This window comes from Sorex araneus, chromosome 6 (genome assembly GCF_027595985.1).
Source record: "Sorex araneus isolate mSorAra2 chromosome 6, mSorAra2.pri, whole genome shotgun sequence".
Taxonomy (NCBI): Eukaryota; Metazoa; Chordata; class Mammalia; order Eulipotyphla; family Soricidae; genus Sorex; species Sorex araneus.
Window position 1 is genome coordinate 147,799,669 of NC_073307.1, and position 16,017 is coordinate 147,815,685.

Here is a 16,017-nt window from a genome sequence, read left to right on the forward strand (position 1 = left end):
ATTTTCTATTATAAACTTACATCAACCATGACAGCAAGGGCTTTGTTATGATGCTGAAAGTCTGAATGAAACATCTCATCTTGTAACCATTTAGCTACACAGCTAGACATTTGAGTCTTTAGTTGCTCAATATATTCATCCCGTGGGGTAGTAAAATTCCACTTCAGAACCTGAAAAAACACGAAAGTGTGAGGAGGGGCTATGTGTTCAACTGAAAAGAAGCAGAGAATTCTACTTAAAACAGCTGCATCATTAAATGTGATTAGGCATCTCATTTATTTTTATGGAGCCTGAGATGAACTCAGGGTCTCACAAGCATATATATGGGAGGCATTTGCTCTATCATTTAAGCCGTATGAATTTCTGATGACAGATTCTTTTGGTAGTGCTGAGAATCAAATCCAGTGCCTATTATACTTATACCTAAGGCATGTACCCTATCACCAAGGCATATTTCACTCCCCTATGTTTTCCTAGCTTAAGCCCCAGCAGTGCTTGGAGTCCTAGGGGTCACTCCCTGAATGGTGCTGTATCTGGGAATGTGGCAGGGGTCAGGATCCCACTAGGAAAATTATTGTTAATTAAAAGAATAAGACTAAACAAGTAAACGGCTCCTGAAAAAGAACTGGGTGGTGGTGATGGGGAGGGGGGAGGTGTTGGAGTCACATTTTGCATGCTTTGGGCTACTCCTGGTATAGTACTTGGGTTTTTCTGCTGATGATCACGGGACCACATAGTGAAGGAGATGGAATCTGGCCTTCCGCATACAAAGTATTATCTCCAACCCTGAAGTTATATCCCTGATTCATCAAAAAAATTCTTTTCTTTTTTTTTTTTTTGGCTTTTGGGGTCACACCTGACGATACTCAGGGTTTTCTCCTGCACTCAGAAATTTCTCCTAGCAGTGACTGGGGGACCATATCGAGATGCTGGGGATCAAACCCAAGAAGATTTACATGCAAGGCAAATCTTCTACCCGCTGTCCTATCTATCTCTCCAGCTCCCCAAAAGATTCTTATCCTCTCCTTACCTTTAATCCCTTTTCATCTTTCATCCTTTGCTCCTTTCCATTTGGAACAAAAATAAAAATAGGACCGGATTTATCTTCATCCTCCTTTAAGCTGGTTTTGTTTGGCACTTTCTTCCCTTGTGCACTCTATAATCAAGGTTGAAAGAATACAGATTAGTGGGAATATGATGACATTGCCCAGGAAGTTCACTATGCAAGTCAAAAACATCATTTAACACCATATCCCACGTGAGAGAAACCAATAACATATAGAATCTTTAATGTCTGGTATTTATATGGGTTTTCTAGAAACTCTTAATATCATTCCTAATTAACTATTGGTTAGTTCCTGGACTGACATATAATGTGACTGGAAAAGTAGCTACTACCTTAGTTCATGATCATGGCTATTTGACCTTATTAGTTTGATTTATTTTTGGGTTCTGGAGCACATCGGCTGTACTCAGAACTTCCTCCTGGCTCTGTACTCAGGGATCACTCTTGGTGGGCTTGGGGACCATAAAGGGGGATGGGAATAGAACCTGAGTGAGATGTATGCAAGGCAAGTACCTTACCTGCTGTACTATCACTGTGGCCCTCCTTATTCCTTTTAAAATAATTCCTTTTTAAAACTGAAATCTTGAAGGCTGGGGCCAGAGCAATGGTACAGTGGGCAGGACATTTGCCTTTATGCAACTGACCTGGGTTGAATCCCTGGCACAACATTTGGTCATTTGGTCCCCTGAGCCCACAAGGAATAATCTTTGAGAGCAGAGCCAGGAATAAGCCCTGAGAACTGTCGGGTGAGGTAAAAACAAATAAATAAAAATAAGTAAATGAAATCTTAAATGCTACTTAAGCTTTCAGTATTAATGAAAGCTTACATTTGCACTCAGGAATCACCACTGGTGGTGCTCAGGGGACCATATGGGATGCTGGGAATTGAACCCGGGTCGGCCGCATGCAAGGCAAACGCCCTACCCGCTGTGCTATTGCTCCAGCCCCCAAGATTTTTTGTTTTCATATATAAAAGTTACTATCATAACACTGCAAAACTAAAGACCCTGTAGGTCGATTTCTAGAGAAAGTTATCAGAAACTTTTCAATGCTTAAATTCCTAAAGTGGCTTTTTTTTTTTTTTTTAAACGGGGTGGCTGGGCCAAACCCAGCAGTGCTCAGAGCTTATTCTTGTGGTGCTTGGGGGACAAATGTCTGGGATCAAACCAAGATTAGCTGCAAACATGCTAAGAGCATTAACTCCTGTTACATCTGGTCAAAAAAAAAAAGTTTTTAAAAATAATCCATTCCTGGGAGAAATTATTTGTTTACTTCTTATCTGATAAAGAATTAATATAGGACATATGTAAAGCACTGATAGAACTTTACAAGAAAACATCAAGCCTATCAAATAACTGGGAGAAGAGATGAACAAAAAATTCCTCAAAAAAGAAATACAAGTGAAATACATATGAAAATATGCTTGACATCATTATCATCAGGAAAATGCATCTCATATGGTTCCCCAAGCACTGCCAGGAGTAACCCCTGAGTATCACTGGGTGTGACCCCCCCCAAAAAAAGAGAGCAAAAAACAAAATAAAACAAAACAATGAGATATCACATCACATCACAGGGACTGTTCACCAAAAAGAACAGCAGCCAGTGTTGGTGTGGATGCCGCGGAAAATAGAACCTCATTCACTGGATGGTGGGAATGTTGATTGGTTCAGCAGCTTTGGAAGACAATATGGACATTCCTCAAAGAACTGGAAACCGAGATTCTTGATGACCCAGCAATTCCACTCCTGGGACTATACTCCAGGGACTCAAAAATACAATACAAAAAAGACATCTCCACTCCTGTGTTCACTGTAGCACTATTCACGATAGCCAAAATTTGGAAACAACCCAACTGCCCAAGAACAAATGATTGGATAAAGAAGCTATAGTACCTATGAACAATGGAATAGTACTTGGCAGTAAGATGAACTTATGCAGTTTGCTGCTACATGGATGGATCTGGAGAGCATCATGTTGAGTAAAATGAGTCAGAGGGATAGATACAGACACAGAATGATATGCAGGATATAAACATAGTAAAGGAGTAACTAGTGCACAACAGCAATAGAAATGAAGAGCAGGAGAACCAGTCCTTAGTAGAAAACTTGCCACTGTAGAGAAAGGGAGCACAGATCAGGGAAGGGACCACTATGGCAATGACAGAGGGAAGTGGTCACTCTGGACAGACTAAGGTTTAGGTGCTGAAAAGAGGTGACGCCCTATCAGTAACTGTACTGTATACCACTGTGCCTAATAAGGGAAAGAAAAAGTGCCCATCATAGAGCACAGAGGCAGGCAGGTAACTGGGGACACTGGTGAAGGGACGGGGATACTGGTGATGGGCCTGGTATTGGAACATTTTACTTATTTTTTGGATATTGGAACATTTTACTTCTCTTTCTCTCTTTTATTTTAATGAATCATCGTGAGATACATTTACAGACTTAGAGACTTTCATGATTGTGTTTCAGTCAAACAATGTTATTGGAACATTTTATACCTAAAATGTAATCATAAATAACTTATGTAATTAAAAAAAAACCCAATTCCACTATTTCTAGTAGAACAGAATTTTTTTTTTTTTTTTTTGCTTTTTGGGTCACACCTGGCGATGCATAGGGGTTACTCCTGGCTCTGCACTCAGGAATTACTCCTGGCGGTGCTCAGGGCACCATATGGGATGCTGGGATTCGAACCCGGGTCTGCCGCGTGCAAGGCAAACGCCCTACCCGTTGTGCTATCTCTCCAGCCCCTAGAACAGAATTTTTAATGCTAAAACAGGTATAAGCTCATTTATGTGATACTGCTTTATAAGGTGTAAAAGACTAAAAGAAGTCTTTTAGTCTTTGACATAAGAATACAATAAAAAATATTTCACAACACTAAAATACTAAAACTATAGGGCCAGAGTGACAGTACAGTGGGTAGGGTGACTGCCTTGATGTGGCTCAACTATGTTTGATGCCTGGCATTCATTCCATGGAGTTCCCTGAGCAATTTGGGGTGTGGCCCCAAAACCAAAGGCCTGGGAGATAGTACAGTGGGTAGGATGCTTGCCTTGCATCCAACCAACCTGGGTTTGACCCCTGGTACTCCATATGATCTTTTGAGCCTTCACTAGGAGTGATCACTGAGTGCAGAGCAAGGAATAAGCCCTGAGCACTGATGGGTGTAGGCCCAAAATGAAAAATGTGGGATTAGGACAGGACGGTGTTCAGGATAAAAATAGCTTCACTGGATAATTTAGAAGAATCCCGAGTGCCCCCCACCCCACCCCCGCCCCGCCCCGGTTTCTTGGCCACGCTCGGCTGTGTTCAGGGCCTCCTCCTGGCAGGCTCAGGGGATCATATGGATGCCAGGGATTGAATCAAAGATCAGTAGGCTATGTGTAAGGCAAGCACCTAGCCCACTGTACTGCTGCTTCAGACTCTAGAAGATAATTTTTTACTTAAATAAGCTCACTGAATTAAAGTGACCACTCATAGGGAAGGAAACAAATATATTTTTATCATTTATTACTTGTAGTTACTTTAAGTTTTTTTTCCCTAGTTACTAATGCAGATGTACAATTTTCCACAATTTTCCTTTTGTTCTGGCAAGCTACTGAGAGTATCCCACCCACACAGCAGAGCCTGGCAAGCTACCTGTGGCATATTCTATATGCCAAAAACAGTAACAAGTATCACAATGGAGACGTTACTGGGGTCCGCTTTAGCAAATCTATGAACAATGGGACGACAGTGCTACAGTGCAGTGCTAGTATCAAATAACCAATTCATTGATCATTGTGAAGCTCTCAGGGCATACTCCTGGCTGTGCACTCAAGGACCACTCTTGGTGGGGCTCGGGAGGTTATATGGGATGCTGGGGATCAAACCCAGGTCAGACACATACAAGGCAAGATCCCCCCCAGATGAGCCACAAGCAAGGCAAGAACTCTGCCCTCACTACTATCTATCCTGCTCTGAAGCTCTAATTCTTGAAACGGAAAAAGATGACAATTTGCAGTTACTAAAATACTCAAATAACCAGGGGACATTTAATATTGAGCATTTAAACAAACACATTTCTTAAAATTGTCCAACCGCTTTGGAGGCTAAGATGATACATCAAAATAAACTCTTTTCTACATCAACAGAAGGTACTTTTCCTTATAGATGAAACAGATCACCTTCTAGCATGAAGACCTGAGACAGGTTTGAATGAAGTTGACCATCTTTCTTTTCTCAAATCAAACACAACTTATGGAATTTTTCCCCCCCAGAGCTGATAATTTCTTTCTTTTTTCACTACTACAAACCTTTCTCTTTCTCACAGATCTGCAGGACAGAAACTACTGCTACACATTTCTTGAGAACGGGTATCTGTTTCTGAACCTTGTTAAAAACTAGTCACAGAAACTAAATATTTTGCAATATTAAAAGCAGTAACATTCCTTAGAATAACGTTTCCATATTCAGTGTATAAATATGGCTAAAGACAATTCTACATTTAAGTATAGAGAGTTAACACACCTTTGCTTTAGAGGAAACTCCTACACCTTTGACTTTTTTCGGGTCAGGCTTGGGCTCTACAATGCTGGAAACGGAATCTTCCACAGGTGCTTTGAGGAAAAAACATTCAATGTAAATACAGACTGATCTCACTTTATTCTTGGTGTTTCCAGTTAATTATTTTCCAAATCTTTTTTCTCTCCCAATTACCATTCAAAGCATTTCTAACAACAGAAAATAATCGTGGAAACCTTTGAAAATAGGAGCCAGGGACTAGAGCGAAAGCTCAAAGGACAGAGTGCATGCTCTGCAAGGGAGACTTGGGCTTGACCAATCACATGGTTTCTAAACACTGCCGATTAAACTCTGGGTTTCTAGATTACTTCAATGTGCTACTCTAAAACTCTTCTTTTTTGCATGGAAGCCAAATTACTCATCTTTGTAACTGCAACACAGTTCTTGTCAAAAAAATAGGTACCCAACAAATGTCTATCAAAAATCGGTTAAGGAGAAAGGGAGGGAGGCTTGGAATCTAAGCTGTAAGGAAGTATGATAAAAAGTGAATTTAGATTTATCTCTTGAGTTCTTAGCCTATTTATATCCTTACCCTCGAATACTTTCAGAACAGAGTTACCTGAGGCAGGCTGGAATTTGGATGAGGCCGACCCTCCCACGGGTTTGGAAGTTGCTTTAGCAGGTGCAGCAGGCTTGGCCGGCATGTTAGCCTTGGCTTTCTCTAGCATGGCCAATACCTGATCTTTAGATGTTGGCTAAGAAGACAAACAATATACCAAAAGTAAGAGGCCACATAAATGATATATTCAGACTAAGCCATCTCTCATTACTATTGAACTAATCCTCAAACTCCTAGTGACACATTATGAAGTCATGCTAAAATAGCTACCATTCTAGAAGACAGTTTTCACCTCTTTAGATTCTGAAGGTTCTTTAGAAGTTCTACACTGCTGAATATTTTATTTTTGCTCTCATTGAAATTACCAAGTGGAATCTTGCAGGAGACAATATGATTTCTTGTATTACATAAATTTACATTCAATATTTGTCTAATGATTTTTAAAAGCAACAGTAGCAATAACAAGGAGTAATACCTTGAGCTTCCCAGTAGCCTTGGCCATTTTCTCATATCCTAAATGCATCATGAAGAATGGCAAGGCATCTTGGGCCTTTTTCCGTACATCACCATTGCGATCCTCCAGGCAGGAGTAGAGATGAGGAACACAAAGGATCAGGTCTGTGGGGGTGGAACGAAGAGTCGGTAGTTTTTCAGCCAGCCAGCCCAGAAGCTGCCAAAAAAAAAATAATAATAATAAAATAAATTAAGACCAGTTATCCAAGTAAGCCTCAAGTTAATGATTTCATCAGTATTAAACACTAATTTTCCAATCTGAAATCAGTAATTTTCATAGTTTGAGAGTTGTGCTACACCACAACTAAAATGTGTGAGCAATGTATGTGAAACCCCAAGTTAACACATCACAGAGGGAACAAAAGGGAAAAACAACAAAGATGGTGCTTGCCAAGAGTAATTCCTCAGTGCAGAGCTCAGAGGAGTCCCTGAGCACTGCTGGCTATGACCCAGAGAGCAAACAAACAAAAAAACAAACAAACAAAACTTCCCCCAAAAAAACAATGCTAGTTATTGTATATGCAATGTTTGTAGTCATCTTGAAGAATTCTTTGGATTATATTTGAATATTAATTTAGAAAGCTTTTATTTGGAGGGAAGAGAGGTGTTTGGGGCCACACCTTGCTCTTTGCTTAGGGGACCACATGTGGTGCCAGGGAGCAAACCTGGGTTGGCCATGTGTAACTAAATATCTAGCTCTAGAAAGCTTTATTAGTATTAAAACTTTTCTTATTTTGACTGAGGTAACATAGTTTTTACATCATCGTATGTTTCAAGAGTGCTTTTATGTACTTCTTTCAAAAGTAATGCCATATACCAACCACCAACATGCACAACACCCCCCCTAACTCTCTGTACCCTCTCTACTCTTTCCTACTGGCAATCTCAGTTCTTCATTTTGCACTCAAGCATTATGTCATTAAATGAGTTGTTTCTTGGCAACTGTCAATAGCACTGCAATGAACATAGGTACACAGAGTGTGTACATAAGAATACACAAAAACGTTTCAACTAGTGTTTATATATTTTTCAGACACCCAGAAGTGGAATTACTAGATTACACTGCAAATCTACTTTTATTTTTCCCCCCTTTCTTTTGGGAAACCTTTTAAAAGTTCGAAAACTCTTTTAAAAGCTCCCCCCTTTTTTTTTGTTTTCTAGGCTACATTCAATGATGCTCAGGGGTCACTTCTAAGGTTCATGCTGCATTACGCATCAAATCTAAACTTCCTGTATGCAAAACATGTGCTCATCCCATTGGGCTATCTTTCCAGCCCTATTTTTTTGTTGTTGTTGTTGTTATTTTAAATACTGATTTTCAAAGAGGCTGAACCACTTTAAATTACCATTAACATGAAGGCTCATTTTCCTCCACAACCTTGCCAGATCATTTAGCAAGGTTGGTCTTTGTGACATAGACCATCTCCAGGGGTATGAGGTGGTATTTCACTGTTTGATTTTCCTTGGTAAGACATGATGAGCATCTTTCTCACATGCCTAATGGTCATCTACAATTCTGTGGAAAAGTATCTATTCAGATCTCCTGTCAATTACTGATGGAGTGTTTTTTGTTTTTGTTTTTAATGTTGCTGGGTTTTAGAGTTCTTTATACACATGAGATACTGGAGCTTCATTGTGAAAATATTTTCTCCTGTTCTGTATGACATTTTTATGCCTTAATGACAGTTCATTAACTCTCTATAAGTTTTTTGTGTGATGTGTTCTTGGCTGTTTGTTCTGGACTACATCTGTCAGTGCTCAGAGGCTACTTCTGGCTCATACAGTGCCAGAAACTGAACTTGCATTGAGTCAGGCCTTCTGCTGGTAAAGAATGTGCTTCAGCCTGCTGAATTATCTCTCAGATCCTTTATTTTTGGTTTTGTTTCCTTTGCTGTTGGAGTTGGTACTTCAAAGAGATCACTGGAGCCAATATTATGTTTGCCTTCATTTCCTTTATGCATTTTATGTTTTTTTGGCATTACCTCCAAAGTCATTGTTTTGAACTAATTTTGTGTATGTTGTGAGACAGTGGTCCAGTTTCATTCTTTTAGAAGTGTATGCCCAGTTTGCTTAGCATTATTTATTGCAGAGACTTTCCATTCTCCATTGCATGCTCTTGGCTCTTGGCCACATGCAAGGAAAACACCCTACCAGCTGTACTATTAGTCTGGCCCCACTCTTAGCTCTTTTGATGTAAACTGTATATATATGGACTTATTTTTGGGTTCTTAAATCCATGCATTTACTTCAATTTCAAACCATAATGATTTTTCTGGCTTGTTTGCTTTGATGCCACACCTGATGATGCTCAGGAGTTACTCCTTGCTCTGCACTCAGGAATTACCCTTGGCAATGCTTGGGGGACCATATAGGGGACCGGGATTGAACCTGGGTTGGGTGAGTGCAAGGCAAGTGCCCTATCCAGTCTACTGTCACTCTGGCACCAATTCATCACAATATTCTGATGACTGTGTTTATAGTTTATTTTCAAGTCAGACTACTTAGTGCTCCCCATGTTTGTTCTCTGAGCTGTAAATCTTTAATAGTTCTTAATGCTAACATGATAAAAATTTTACTTAAAATTCTAAGTGCCTGAGAGACAGCACAGTGATAAAGCACTTGCTTCAGAGCAGCAGACCTGGATTCAATCCCTGGAATCCTCTATGATTACCCAAGCACAGCCAGGAGTCCCTACTGAGTTCGAACCAGGAATAACTCCTGAGCATTGTCAAGTATGAGCCAAAAAGGGAAAAAAAAACCAAACAACAAACTTAAGACCTGGGGACAGAGTTATAGTGCAGTGGGTATGGCACCTGTCTTGCATGCAGCCAACCAGTTCAATCCTGGCACCCCATATGGTCCTCTAGCTCCTCCAGGAGTGAACCCTAAGCACTGAACCAGGAATAAGACTTGAGAACCAACAGGTGTGACTCCCAAACCAAACTAAAACAAATTACACCCCCCAAAACCTCATGTATTTATTTCTTGAGTTTTAGAAGATGATTATATTCACCTATAGTTAAAATAAGATTACTATGCACCTCTTTAGCCAATGATCAGTGTTCTCTAATAGTAGCATTTTATAAAGCAAAATGACGTATTAAAACGAAGGGCCTGACATTGGTCTTTTCCAGACTGCCCTCACTTTACTTTAACTCAACAGTGTGATTAAGTTTTATTCTATGTAATTTTATTACATATTAGTACATTTGCCATCACAATCAAGATTTTAAACAGTTTATTATTTTTGTTCTTTTGATGCTCAGGATTACTTCTGGTTCTGCACTTAGGAATCACTCAAGTTGGGGGTAGGGGACCATATGGGATGCCAGGGATTGAACCTGGGTTGGCTGCATGCAAGGAAATCGCGCTACCAGCTGCTGTACTATCTCTCTGGGCCCAACATTTTGAACAGTTCTATCATATGCATCTCTCCTTATTGCCCCCTTTATGATCACACCCATCATCCCACTAAACTCACCTTCCCCACGCCCTGAAAACTAGTGATATCTGAGTCATTTATAATAATGGTCATTTCAAATGTCATATAAATAGAATCATACAGTATGTAATTGGGATTGATTTTGTTAATCATAATTTTTTGCAGAAAAATATTACCAAAATAGTTGTATCTGTAATTGATTTCATTTTATTGCTAGACAGTATTATCAAGCAAATATAGAAAAGTTTAACCATTCTCTATCGAAGGATCACTCAGCTGTTTCCAGTTTATGGCTTTTATGAATGAAGCCATTATGAATAATAGATATTTTAATTTCTCTGAAATAATACTTGTTTCGTGGCACATACATACCCAAATATTAGAATAAGAGTCAGGATTGTAAATACTGGGTGAGATGGTAACTGTATGTTTACAGTCATACATGACAGAGCAGCTGTCCCATTTTACATTTCCACCAGGAGAATGTTCAAGTTGCTTGACCTCTCCACCAACATTTGGTGATAAGCACTTTTTGCCTTTTTGCTGTTGTAATAATGCTGCTATTGATGTAATCATGCTAGTGGGTGCCAGCACAGGCAGTGCTCTGGGGCTACCTGCAGGTGCCAAGACGGAGTGTACATGGTGTCAGGGATCAAACCCCTTTAAAGAATCATTACATTTCCAACCCTACATTTAATTTTAGAATTATGACAGCTGTGAAATGATTATTTCATTGTAGTTTTAATTTGTAGTTCCCTGCAACTAAGAATGCTGAACATGTTTCATTTGCTTATTTTCTATTTTTTCTTCTCTTATTTTCTGTACCACACCTGGCAGTGCCTAGGTGGTTACTTCTGGCTTGGTCCTTGGATGACATTCCAGGTGGTGCCTGGTTGAACATGTGGGGCCAGAGACTGAACCCTGAATTCCAGTATACAAAGCAAGCCCTAGTGCCCCCAGAATAATGGTTTGAAAGTGCTGTTTAATAAGTTCAGCAATTTGTCAAAAAGTTGTTGATTATATTTGTGTAGATTAATTTCTGATTTCTTCTTTTGTTCTAATGATCAAGATATCTATTCTTCATCCTTTCACTGCAATGACGTACATTATCAATATAGGAAACCTTATTAATACATATGGTAGTGATGTCTTTTCTTAAAACTGAGGGGCTGAAGAAACAGCATAGTGGGTAGGGCACTTGTTTTGTACCTGGCCAATAATGGGATGATCCCCTGGCATCCCATATTATACCCTGAGCCTTGCGCTGCGAGGAGAAAAGACTGAGCACAGCCATATATGACACCCTCTCACCCCCCAAATTTGCCCCCATAAAAAAAAAAACCTGTTAAGATTGGGCTGGGGAGATAAGTCAAAAGACTGAGCACATGCTCTGCATGAAGGAAGCCTGACTCTCAGTTCCTGGTATCCCATGATCTCTTAAGCACTTAGAGGTATGGTCTCCCCCTCACCCCGCAAAAAAAGCCAAAACTTGATAAGCATTACATCAAATATATAGATCAATTTGGTGAGAACTGATATATCTACTATATAATCTCCAGTCCATGAACATGGTTCTTCTCATTTACTTAGGTCCTCATCAATTTTTTAATCCAGCACTTTGTAATTTTTATTATATTTTGCCCTTTTTTTCTTTTTTACAGGTTCATACCTGGCCATATTTGGGAAGCTTGAGTGCTGAGGATTGAACCTAGGGGTCTTGTACTTTCTAGGCATACACTATACCACTTGAGTAACCTCCCTGGCACCCTCTATTTTGTTTAAGTACATATCTTAAAGTTAAATTTTCTCTGAAGAGACAGTAAATGGCTTTTCATTTCTGAGGTTTTTTGTTTTTGTGGACTGTAACTGGCAGTACATGGGGGCTACTCCAGCTTGGTTCTCAGGAGAGTATATGGTGCTGGGTATGAATACATAGCCGCAAAACATACAATCGACTGAACTATCTCTCTAGCCCTTGGTATTATGTTTTTAATTTGAGTGGTTGTATGTATGCGCATACACAATTAAAGAAATACAATTAACTGTAAACTGACTGTGTATACCGCACTCTTAGTTGAATTCAATTATTCACGGCAAGTCCAAATTTTTCTTTTTTCTTTTTGGATTTTTTTTTTTTTTTTTGCTTTTTTTGGTCACACCCAGTGATGCTCAGGGGTTACTCCTGGCTCTGCACTCAGGAATCACTCCTGGCGGTGCTTGGGGGACCATATGGGATGCCGGGGATCGAACCTGGGTCAGCCGCATGCAAGGCAAACACCCTACTCACTGTGATATTGCTCCAGCCCCTCTTTTTGCTTTTTGGGTCATCGCTTTTTGGCGATGCTCAGGGGTTACTCCTGGATCTGCACTCAGAAATTACTCCTGGCAGTGCTTGGGGGACCATATGGGATACTGGGGATTGAACCAGGGTCGGCCATGTGCAAGGCAAATGCCCTACCCATTGTACTATCACTCCAGCCCAGCGAGGCCAATCTTACTGTCAGTTTATCAGCAACTAGGGACACATTTATTATTTCTCCAGTCTTTATGCCTTACAATTCTTTTTCTTGTCCTATATTAGTGACCAGAACTACCAGTAGTAAGTTGAATAGCTGTAAAAGTGGATATCCTTGTCTTATTTCCAATTTTAGGAGTAACAAAACATTCAGACTTTCACCATTAAAGATATCATTCCTAAAGTGTTCTGTTTGCTGTTGTTTGTTTTTGGGCCACAGCTGCAGTGCTCAGGACTTACTCCTGGCTCTGAGCTCACTCTTGGTTCTGTCAGGGGTCCATATGGGGTGCTGGGGATTGAATATATGTCAGCTGCACGTAAGGCAAGTATCTTATGTACTGTACTATCTTGCTAGTCCCTACAGATAATTTTATTTTGTTTTTTGGCAACATTGGCAGTGCTCAAGGCCTACTCTTGTTGGGGCTTGGAGGAACCCATATGGGTGCTGGGGATCACCAGATAGTGCCCTGCCTGCTGTACTATCTCTCTGGCCCTTTAGAGATTTCCTACAGACTTTTTTTATTAAAGTAAAACTCTTCCATTACTTGTTGAGGCTTTTTTAAAAATCACAAAGAATAGGTGTTGGATTCTTCTCAAATCTTTTTTACTATGTCAACTCACATGACCACATAGTTCTCCTTTGGCCTACCAGTATGTTTGATTATATATAGATGCTCAGTATTTATATTATGATTAAAATCTCTCATTTTAAGAGTTCAAGAAAGGAGAAAAATCTATGGTCTGAAACAATAGTACAGTGGGTAGGGCACTTGCCTTGAATGCAACCTACCCAGACTATATCCCCACACGCCACATGGTTTCCTAACCCCACCAGGAGTAACCTTTAAGCATCACTGAGTGTGGTTCCAACCCCATCCACTCAAAAAAGGGGAGAAAATTCACAAAAGGCTAGTCCCTACAAAAGTTTTATTGTGAGACATGAAATGAATAAAAAAGCAGCACATTAATAACAAAAGTTCCAGGAATCTGTTTTTATTAACTACTTTATAAAGAAGCTCTTACCAGGCAGTTCCAAGTTTCTACGAAGATAAATGACACACACATACATGACTATTTGTAGTACTAACCTCTTGCCTCAAAAAAGGATTTTCCCTCTTTAGCTCTTCAGAAAGATCCTCTCCCTCAAGCCACTCCTTCATGCCAGTCTGTTCTGCCCAAGCATTCACAGTTGCTAGGGCAGCAGCTCGAACATTGTTCTGAATGGAGGAGAAAATCAGTAAAGAAAATGTCAACTATAAAAGCTTGTTACTTTTTGGATTTCTAAAGTTTCACATGAACTGATTTAGAATCATTTTTTCTAAAACAGAACCAAATTCTATGGTTAATCTAAAACTCCAAAATAAAGCAGAAACAAAACTTCATATTATAAAGGTTCTGGGCTCAGTTAATTAGGCCAAACAGTGACCTAGGCATAAGGCATAAACTATCACATAAGGTGAATAATGATTACATTTTGTTCCAGACATCTCAATGGGCTCTTATATCCACAGTTATCTGATAAAGAACTCAAATCTACATACATTTAAAGGAATCATAATAGACAAAAAATCCTGACAATATGAGCAAACACTTTCATTTATATTCACAGAATGAGAAGCACTTATTGATCCAACAATATTAAAGCAGTCCAATTCCTCAAGATAAATGTATTAATTATTTCGTTAAGTAACACTCATCATAGGACCGTGAGAGATGGCTTACTCAAGTAACAAAAGATCCTGCAGTTCCTTGATCTTATAATTAAGGTGGGGGAAATACAGAAAATATTTATTCACTCTTTATACCAATACTGTTAGCAATGAAGTCACAATCATATGAACAATGACTTAATGAGTACTGTATGAGACAGGCATAGGTATCTTGAATCTTATTTAATTTTATGAGAATTACAAACTTCACAGATAAATTATTTAAATTCAATTTATCTAGAGACTATAAGGGTAGTATGTGATTACATATAGTCACCTCATATTGTCTGGGATAAAAAAATAATAATTTACTATTTGCCTTTCTAATATTTTCATTTCTATTAAAATGTTTACATGTACATTAGAAAAGACAACTTATTTTTAGTCCAAACATGTGGCTAGCCTACTCCAGAATGGAGTTGTGGTGAAGAGTCAGATTTACCTTGCTGTCTCCAAGGACAGTGATGATAGGGATGCCTAAATTCTTCACATGTTGCTTGATGTTTGGCCCCATGGCCACTGCCAGCTGTTGGAGTATATTCAAAGTCTGCTGCACCTGAATGAAAAGGGCAGACACTTTGTTATATCTATACGCAAGCTGAGTTTAGTGTTTTTCAAGTTTATTATTATATACAGTTAAGTTTGCTGTATATACAGTCAACACAGTAGGTTTATGGCCAAGTCAGGATACAGAGAATCAGTTTGCTCCAATGCTATTCTAATTAGATGCTTATGAACATTCTTAAGTGGCGGGCTACATTCTTGTTTTGGGGCTACACCTCATACTACTCAGGCTATACTCCTTGCTCTGTGCTTAGGGATCACTTCTGGCAAGTTCAGACACTATAATGGGATGCTGGGGATCAAACCTGTATCGACAGTCTGCAAGAAAACTGCCTTACCCTCAGTGCTCACTCTTGGACCCCAATGATTTTCTTAAAATACCAGAACTGAACACAGGACATCACATATGAAAAGCATAAGTTTTACTAGTGCACTATAGTCCAGTCCACTACTCCTTTTTGCCTTGTATTATTTTTTACTACACCTTTTATAATGAGTTCACAAAGTAAGAGTTCTAGTTTTTATTCAAATTTTAGACCAGACAGCATATTGCTTCATAATTTTAAATTTAAACTTAGTTTAAAACATCCTGACATAAAAATCCAAATTTAGGGAATGGCTCAGTGGTTAAAAACACACTTGCTTTGTAAGCATAATGTGTGCTGAACACAATGCCATCAGTTCTTACTGACTGGGACCACTGAGTGTGCAATTGAGTGTATGATCAGACCTGGCAATCTCCAGTGCACAGCAAAGTGTGCTCAAACACAGAGACAAGGAGTGTAAATCTTGGAGAAGCACAACAGTAAATGAGTGTGACAATGGATGAGTATGTGTGCAAGCACAATTAAAGTGTGTGACCCCCCAGGGCTGGAGCAACAGTACTGCAGGTCAGGTGTTTGCTTTCATGCGGCTGACCTGGGTTCAATTCCCGGTATCTCATATGGTCCCCCAAGTATCACTAGGAATGATTCCTGAGTCCAGAGCCAGGAGTTACCCTTGAGCATTTCAGGGTCTGGTCCAGAAACAAAAATGAAAAGACAAAAACGTGTATGATCCCTTAGAATCACACATGGTC

At 39.5% G+C, this 16,017-nt stretch overlaps 1 protein-coding gene across 7 annotated transcripts in view; it reads right to left on the minus strand.

The window, feature by feature from the left end:
* Positions 1 to 16,017, minus strand: part of CKAP5 (cytoskeleton associated protein 5) — a 118,096-nt gene that overhangs the window by 23,362 nt on the left and 78,717 nt on the right. For all 7 annotated transcript variants that reach the window (XM_055142283.1, XM_055142284.1, XM_055142282.1 and 4 more), the window contains exons 23-29: positions 14,818 to 14,931; positions 13,755 to 13,883; positions 6,672 to 6,866; positions 6,197 to 6,332; positions 5,584 to 5,672; positions 1,031 to 1,156; positions 21 to 170 (exon numbers count right to left, since the gene is read on the minus strand). In XM_055142283.1, coding sequence (XP_054998258.1) covers positions 21 to 170; positions 1,031 to 1,156; positions 5,584 to 5,672; positions 6,197 to 6,332; positions 6,672 to 6,866; positions 13,755 to 13,883; positions 14,818 to 14,931 — 939 coding nt within the window. The remainder of the gene's footprint in view (positions 1 to 20; positions 171 to 1,030; positions 1,157 to 5,583; positions 5,673 to 6,196; positions 6,333 to 6,671; positions 6,867 to 13,754; positions 13,884 to 14,817; positions 14,932 to 16,017) is intronic.